Here is a 9304-nt window from a genome sequence, read left to right as displayed (position 1 = left end):
CTGGATGGCCCTAGTGGTCTCTTCCAACTCTATGATTCTATGATTCTATGATTCTATTATCTGTGTAGACCGGGCATCCTGAAAAGGGAATACCACACATGTACACAGCTGCATGTAAAGAGGCTTTTCTTTTCAGGCTACTGTGCTTAACACTTAGCATGTACTGAATCTAATAATAAATGAATGAATAAATAAATAATTTCTTACCCGCCTCTCCTCATGGATTGAGGCAGAGAACAACAATTAGCAAATAATATCCATTAAAAGACACATCAATTTAAAAGGACAAATAAGATGTACACATATAAAAATAATCCACATTTAAAATTCATCAGTTAAAAATCCTGATTTAAAAATCATCCAAGTAAGCCTGCTGGATGTGCATAATGTTACATAATCATAACAGTTTGATACCATTTAACTGTCATGGCTGCACCCTATGGAATTCTGGGATTGGTAGTTTGGTACTTGCATTTGCAGTTCACCTCCATCCCTTAACTACAGCACTAAAGCTCTGTAGCAGGCAATTTTTATTGCCTCAGGAGACCACAGATCCCAGGATTCCATAGGGTGGAGGTTATGAAAGCTAAAATAGCATCAGACTGTTACAACTCTTAAACATTATGGGCAATTCTGAGAGGACACATGATCTTGTGAAAAGCTGTCAGGCTAATAGGTCTAAAAAGTAACATTTTTGAAGCTCTGTCTGCTACCACATCAAGTTCCACCCTTAAGTACTTTCTAATGACTTATCACATAGCAGAACTATGTTTAGTTATACTGAACCATGTTCAGTTATGACCTTTTCCAAGCACTTCCTGGCAGGCAAATTCCTGGTCTGCCTGCACAAATTTCACTTATGCCTAAAAACTAATTAGTGAAGGCAGCTAAAATAGCACTTTATTCTACATCTTTACACATATTTTTTGGATTAAACCTGACACACCAATTGTAAACATCTCATATGAAAAACAAACTCATCAAAAGTAGAGGGAATTGCATCCATATAAGTTTGTTCATGCCAATGTTGCATAGTGGTTTGTGGTTTGGACTACAACTTTGGAGACCAGCATTTAAATCCCTGCTCAGACATGGAAATTCATGGGGTGACCTTGAGCAAGTCACACACTCTCAGCCTCAGAAAACCCCATAATAGATTTGTCCTAGAGCCACCATAAGTTGGAAATGACTAGAAGGCATACAACAACAGCAGGTTTGTTTAGGGTCTGGGAGTTAGGGTGACATGAAATTGTAAGATCATTTACATAGACTCTATGGAGAATGTGAAATCGAAGGCTTTCATGGTCAGCATCCATAGTTTTTTGTGGTTTTTTTTGGGCTATGAGGCCATGTTCTAGAAGAGTTTATTCCTGATGTTTTGCCAGCAGCTGTGGCTGGCATCTTCTAGAACATGGCCTCATAGCCCAAAAAACCCACAAAAACTATAATTTATGGAGAAATTACTGGGACATCAGCACTCTGAATGCGTATTAGATCATGGTTCCCACTACACTTGTCCCTCCATATTTGCTAAGGTTAGAGGCAGAAGACCCCCGTGAATATGGAAAAACTGCAAATAGCAAAAACACCATGGTTTTACCTGAGAGGATACCTCTCTAGGAACCTATAGGTCCTCCAGTGTGATTCTGTGGTCAACATCCGACCACCACTGACCATAGAACTGCAGTGGAGGAGCTACAAATGCCTGGTAGAGTATTCTCTCTAGGAATCCCTAGGTCTTTCAGTGCAACTTTTAGTTAAAGTTGACCATAGATTTGCACTGGAGGACCTAGTTATTACTAGAGAGAACATATTAATCAAATCCGTGAATAATCAAATCTGCAAATATCAAATTCGCAAATATGGAGTGTTGAGTGTATATATATATATATATATATATATATTTTACTCCTTATTTGCATGCTTCATTATATTCCTTGAATTGAAAGGTCTTTAACTGGTTTTCAAGCTGAAAGCAACAACAACAACCCAACAATCCAGGCTCCTTTATCATTGTTTCAGGCACTGAATGAATATATTTTGGCTTGTGTGTGGCCAAATGTATTAACATTGACTCTTTATTAAAACCAATGAAGTTTGCAAACAAGAGATTTCCCCCTTTTTTACTTTAAGCCAATTCACCCACAAGTCAGGTTTATGGCTTTTCAAGATTGCTAGAGTTGGAACTCTTTCAGCTATCAGCCTGTTACTTCTGTTTGGCACTTTTTAGAAGGAAATGAGAACCAACCTGTATGCTGTGAGGTACTCTACATCTCCCATGGGGGGATCCAGGCCACCTGTCCAAGCAATATTTATATTATAACCTTCGCCAGGGCCACTTCCAACCTGTAGAGAGGAAGGAAAGGAGGGGCAAGTGCCAGAGGGAGGATGAAGAGGAAAAGCAGGGAGGGAATCAAAATAAGAAAACATTCAAAAAAATTCCTTTTTAGAAAAAGAGAAGGGGAGGAATCAAACAGCATGTCAAATCAACCTAGCCCTGCTTGACAAGGACTGTTCTGGGTTATGCACTTGTTCTACCCACCCACCCCCTCTCGGTCTCAGTGGGCTATTTGGTAATCTAGGGCAATTTAAAGCACCAGAGGAGGATGAGAAAATTAGGGGTAATCAAGCAAGGCAATTACCTGAAAAGATACAAATATAAAAAAAAAGTGGGACTCTAAAGAAATAAACCTAACCTCATTTGGGGCTCCACTGCCAGGGAAGAAGTTGCCTTCATCATAGCGATGGAGGGAGACGTACAGGATGCTGGGGTCAGCATAAAAAGCCTGCTGTGTACCGTTGCCATGGTGAACATCCTAAAGGGGAAAGAAAACAGATGACAAATGCAATCATGTCCAAGCCGGTGTGCCAAGAACCCTATTTTTATGTTTATTTTTTTTTTTAAAAAAAACAATCACATTCTCTTCTTCTCTTCTCCCACTCCCTCTCTTTGTCTTTCTCCCTCGTTCTTTCCTTCCTTCCTCTTCTCCCTCTCCCTTTTCAACCCACCCTTCCCCACCCCGAACGTCCTGAACTTTCAGGCAAATTACTCTTTAATACACTCATTTTTTAAACTGGCTTCTAAAAATCAGGAAACCACAGTGAGCATGCCCTTGAGACTCCAGATGAGCAGTCAGTGAGAAATCCCAGTCCTTTTGTACAATTAAATATTATACACCGGCTCTTTGTACTCCTTGTCTCAGTGATGGAATCTAGCATCCTGTTTTATGGAGGAATTTTATGACTTATTAACTGCCAACAGTTCATAACCCCTTAGGCTTAATTAACTAGTCTCATTGGCCTTAAAAAAAGATGAATGTTTAAAATACAAACTAGTATTTTGCAGAAGGATCTATGGGCTATGGAGCATTTTTGCCATTCTTGAAAGAACACTAAAACATTCGTGTATTCATTGATTTGCCAAATTCTACTATAGAGGTCAAAGGGTTTGCAACCAGCTGAGTAAATTGGCTTCCTTGAAATGTTCAGTTCAGTTAGCAGTCCCTCAGCAGCAAGATCCACATCAAAAGGCAACCCAGATGCAGAAAAGGCTTCATACTTCATGTTCATAAAATCATGACGGCTGCAGCTGACGATGTAAGAATATGATCTCATTAGCTTTGAGCAGCCTGAGCCTCCAAAGGCCATGAGTGCCATTCATCCTGTCAGATACATACTGGCAAATCACTTTGATGAACAGCCGCATCACAAATCCTTTGGCAAGGAACACTGAAGTGCCAAAAAGATCAGCACATGCCCACAATACTGTGTAACTACATACATGCTATGTATTAGCAGCCACATTTTCTGTATACTCTTATAAAGCTGCAGTGCTAAACATACTTCCTTGAGAAGCATATCCATGTAAAAAAAGAAACCAGTGAAACATACTTCCATGAAATATGGGTTTTGAGATTAGAAAGAGGTTTTCATTTGTTCATAGTTGACTGCTCTGCTCGTTGTGGCCTTTCCTGGGCTTAAACAGAACAAAAAACTGGAAAGCATGCATTCACAGTGGAGCAATGAAAGGAGACAAAATCCCACATGTGATGGTGCAAAACTTTTAGTTCTTAAAAAGCCCAGTATGTCTCAGCCTTGTCACCAATTGGCCTTCTTCAGGGACAATTCTAGGAAATTTCTGGAGTTGCAGCCTGCAATCAGAAGGTCCACATTTATAGAGAGTGCAACTTCAGCTCCAGAAATGTAGAGGAGAATGCAGTAATGGGATGCTCTTAACTTCTGGGACTTTTTTTAGTGAATGAGCATTGAAGTGAATGCATCTTACCAATGAGTGGGGACTAAAATCTTTCCATGGAATAAACAGAACACATGTGAAAAATCATGAAAATTGTTAGTGGGTGACTTCCATGTCAGTAGGATGATGATTCTGCTCTGGCATTTAAGCCAAACTGTAAAGGCATTGCCCACAAAATTGAATCTATTTCATATAGGGAGTAGTATTCAACATTTTGAAATAGTTCCTTTAACATTCACCCTAAAACCCAGAGCAGATTCATTGCTCCACTGACATCAGAGCTCCCTGCTGTTACCTCTCAGCAGTGCATACAAAAGGGGTTACTGTTATCATCAGAGCAAGCCAAAAAGCTTGGAAGCTGAGGGCAGTTTTTCTGTGGGGTGGAGTGAGGATGGGAGGGAGGTTTATTGTGTGAGAGAGACAGAGAAAGAGAATGAGAAATGCCATGGGGCAACAGGAAATTGGAAAGTGCAAGATTGCACTGTCTTTTACGTTTTGCATTTTATTTTAATGCTATGCTAGCAGACCTCAAGGATATGTTTTGGAGAAAGGGAAAATGGACTCCAGATTTCTAGCACTGGACAGAGTGAGACATCGAAAACACTGACACCTAGAACTCTTATATTTGCTGTGTTCATATCCCTTGGCCAATTTGCCTGCCCCCTCTCTTTGGAAGCCCAAATTGTATTTCTAAATGCTCAACTGAAATTTTAAATTACTGCAAAAAAAATGTGGGGACTGAATGAAAATTCAGTTACACTCCTGGAATGGTTCAGAAATGTCAGTAATTGCTAATTAATAGGTGGTTCTAACCTGGCCATTACATGGAATGAAAGGCAGTTTTCATCATCCATCCAGTTTATATCCATGTTACAGTCTAACCAAAAAGGTCATAGTGACAATGAAAATAGGTTTTGCAGCCTGAGCATCCTGCTTTTTAATGCCAAGTCATTTGTATGGAAAACAATTGGGCAACCTGGATTTGATTCTTTGTTTGGTTTGTATTGCATGAATTTGGTGGAGATGTCTTGGATGTCTTTCTCAGCCATCTGTACCTACTAGGTTAGTCTATGATACAACAAGCTAAACCTGGATAAGTGGACTAGAAGTGGCAGCAGGATACATCCTAATTCAGTAAGATCCAGTGCAGCCTTAAAACTGGCTGAGGTGTTCATTTCAGGGGCTAGAGTATCGGGAACAGCAAATTCAATCCTCTATTATGCGAGGGCTCATGCTGCTCACCATGCCCAGCACTCTGAGAGCTGCCAGTGACACCTGTCTTGTATACTGAACCATAAGAAATAAGACAAGCACACAGCAATAGCAAGAGCAGGTACATTTCTATACTACTTATCAGTGAACTAGCATTCTCTAAGTGATTTACAATGTGTAAGCCGTGGCAGTCATGCCCCCTCCCATCACAGAAGAAAGAGGAGGCCATGATTGTGTCATCCTCTGTATTAGAAACTGGCCCTACATATAATTCCAGTATTTTTGGCCCACTTACATGTCCACCAAAGAGGGTAGAAAGTGCCAGTTTCTTTATTGCATTTTTTTTTTTTACTTTATTCATTTTGGCTATTTTATATAGAGTGAGATACCATCTATATTGTATCTTATATCATTTCTCTTTCAACTCATAGTTTAAGGTATTTTTAATTCTCTTTAGACCATAATTTTTTCCATTGTTGTAGTTGGATCAAGTCTTAAAAATCTTAAGTATTAAAGAAACATTAGACCCCAGAATGTATTTGTTAGGTATAGCCATAAATGAAGTCTTAGAACATAAACAAGGCAAGCTTATATTCAATAAGGCCACAGCAGTACATATTTTATATGCAACTATGCGTGTGTTTGGGGGGTGACTGTCCAAAAGTAAAGGAATGGCTTTTAAAATTATATGACTACTTTGAAATAGATAAAATTATCATAAATATTAAAAAATAAATCATTGAATAAATTTTAAATAAAATAGAACCCATTGTTAACTTACTCTTAAAAAGAAACATAGGAGTTTATTACACAGGACAGATACTGCTGGCTGCCCAAACACTGCTGAAGTGTTACCCAAATGTTTCAGAAGTACCAGAGGTGGGCTCATCCGTCACATTTCTGAAACGTCATAGAGGCTTTCCGCTTTCCTTCCATCGCAGAAGCATTCGCAGGGAAGCCTCAGAAAGGCCATTTTTATTAATGGGATCTTTTGTTAATAAAAATGGCTTTTCCAAGGCTTTCCCACAAACACTTCCGCAATGGAAGGAAAGCGGGAAGTCTCTATGATGTTTCAGAAGCGCGACGGATGATCCCACCTCCGGCGCTTTTGAAACATTTGGGTAACACTTCAGCGTTTGGGCAGCGGTAAGTGCCCCGTGTGATAAACTTCATAGAATCATAGAGTTGGAAGAGACCTCAAGGCACATCATGTCTAACCCCCTTTCATGCATGAATCAAAGCATTCTCTACTGATGGCTATCCAGCCTCTCTTTGAACACTTCCAAAGAAGGGGACTCCACCACACTCTGAGGGAGTGTGTTCCACTGCCAAACAACTCTTACTGTCAGAAAGTTCTTCCTAATGTTGTGATAGAATCTCTTTTCCTGTCATTTGAATCAATTGCTCCATGTCCTAGTCTATGGAGTTGCTCCATCTTCAGTATGACATCCCTTCAAATGTTTAAACAGGGCTATCATATCACCTCTTAACCTTTTCTCCAGGCTAAACATTCCCAGCTCCCTAAGTTGCTCCTCCATGGCAAGGTTTCCAGACATTTCACCATTTTAGTCGTCCACCTCTGGACACAAATGGGGAGATGAATTTATAATAGGCTTGGATTAAGATATTGCAGAAATCTATAATTTATAATTGGGGGATAGGTAATAAGTGACAAAATATACAGAAGTAATAAGTTTCTCAAACTTAACAGAAGGAAAAAAGAGTCAAGAAAGTTTATTTTTGTCATATGTTTTACTGTATATTAACTATATTGTATTGTTTATGTGTGTTTATTTGGTTGTTTGTTAGTATGTGTTAAACTATGGGTTTTTGTACTTTTCTTTTTAATGTCAAGGTATTTTACTTGCATAATTTTTTTTTTAAAGAAGAACAAATTGATCCTAACACAGAGCTGGCTTACTAGTCAATCTGGCATTTGTCATGACAGGAGTTCTGAAGATGCATCTCCTTCTCCTGTCAGAGTCACTGCCTTCTGCTTCTGGGGAGGGGAGGTAGTCCAAATAGCATGTTGCATCCTCATCCTATTCTTTCTAGGTCTGGGCTGAGGGCAGAACACCATTTGCTCCTTCTTTAGTGGGCAGTGCTGTGGGCTTTTGCATGATACAGCTGAACTTTGCTTCCCACCTCAAGTGCCTGGAGTTAGACAACTGGGACAGTGCAGGGATTCTGTTGGTGTACTATCACTAAAAGGCTAACAATTCCCCCTTCTGAGCTACCAAGATCTGTCTCAGGCTTGGCACTGGATTATCCCTGACTTCTTCTTCTGGTAGATTTCACCATTAATGTTGTAGTCCCTCCGCCAAGAGAAGCTCAGGGTTTTACATCTGTCTTGATAACCCTGGACCTCTTCCACTTAGCATCCAGCCCAGCAGCTAGAATATGTCCTCTCACTTTGGGATTTTCTTCAGATGGAGCTGATGGTTTAAGGTGGATGAGCATGATAACACTGTTATCATGGCTAAAACATTTTCTGGTTAGTTGTAGTCTGTGTGTACATGCCTACAAGCTGCCAATCAACTTAATGGCAACTCCATTGATTTTGTCGTGTTTTCTTGGCCAGGAATACTTAGAGGTGATTTGTTTTTTCCTTCCACTGAAAATAGCTTCCACTCCTTGGCATTCCTTGGCAGTCCAACAGTATTCATCAAGGTCCCCTGTCCCTGCATGGCATTTTTAGATGGCCCCAGTTGTATTTGATTAATTTGAATCCAAACCTATACTAACAAATTGGGAAGATCACATGGAAAACATCACATTAGAACTACATTTTTTCTACATTATGTGCAGGTCAATAAAATCATACTCAATTTTGAATCCTAGAGGTTTGTCCCAACTAGACTAGACTAGATTAAGTAGATGTATTGTAGTTGGAACTAAGAAGAGCATTCAGGTCTCAATATCCTAGATACCTTTTCCCCCAAGAAACTTAAGTCTATATATACAATTCAATCAGTTTACAAACAAAATAATTTTATTCCTCTTTTCCACATGCCTACAGGGCTGTTATAAATTTTAGAAGGCCACACACCAAGTAAAGAAAGAAGTGAGTGACCTCAAATTCTTGGATCTCTTGCTTGATGTCATTAAATGCATTTCTCTCCAGTGGGAATATGGGTCTTCCAAAATAATGAAATATGAGTGCACTAGCTATCTACTTTTTGCCCAAGCTAAGATTCAGTTTCAGTTATTTTGGGCTGGAGTTACACTGTAATCCCATGGGATGTTTTATGAATCCATAATATTATTAGACTATTATTGATATGTTCACATTAATGCTGAAATAGGATTATGTTATTTCATTAAGGAAAATGGCTCCTGGGAAAGTGAAACCGCAGAACATATTTGAAAGAATTTTAAAATTCACGGTGAGCTCATTAGTATGTTCAGTGAAACCTGTTCCCATGGAGAGGTAATAGTTGATTTTACAGGTAATCATTGTAATATATCACTCAAAGATTTCCAAGTATAATGAAGTCAAATGTAGTCTGGATGTAGTTATTATTATGAGTTTGTGTGTCACCAACTCTTTAAAATGTCACTTCTTGCAACTTAGGAACAACTTATAAGCTATGCAAGTCTTCCAAAAAGGGCAGAAAATCAATCAATAGATCGAAAAGGCATGCTTGATGCAGAAGAACTAAATTTGGATCGAACTCATTAATTTTAAAGTGCTTTAAATATCACATGACAACTTCCCCTTTCTTCAGATAACACACATTATTGCCACTTTCATCTCATGTTTCTCCTAGTTTTAACAGCTGCTACATTCACATTCCTCTTTAACTATTCTAGAAAAAGACACCCCACTACTTGCTT

At 39.1% G+C, this 9304-nt stretch overlaps 1 protein-coding gene across 1 annotated transcript in view; it reads right to left on the bottom strand.

Annotated features, from left to right (window-relative positions):
* HDAC9 (histone deacetylase 9) overlaps positions 1-9304 on the bottom strand; it is a 553634-nt gene that overhangs the window by 134140 nt on the left and 410190 nt on the right. Inside the window, exons 20-21 of the mRNA XM_042472073.1 lie at positions 2697-2816; positions 2249-2346 (exon numbers count right to left, since the gene is read on the bottom strand). Of these exons, the coding sequence (XP_042328007.1) occupies positions 2249-2346; positions 2697-2816 (218 nt within the window). The remainder of the gene's footprint in view (positions 1-2248; positions 2347-2696; positions 2817-9304) is intronic.

This window comes from Sceloporus undulatus, chromosome 6 (assembly GCF_019175285.1).
Source record: "Sceloporus undulatus isolate JIND9_A2432 ecotype Alabama chromosome 6, SceUnd_v1.1, whole genome shotgun sequence".
NCBI classification, from domain to species: domain Eukaryota; kingdom Metazoa; phylum Chordata; class Lepidosauria; order Squamata; family Phrynosomatidae; genus Sceloporus; species Sceloporus undulatus.
This window is presented reverse-complemented; position numbering and strand designations above follow the sequence as displayed.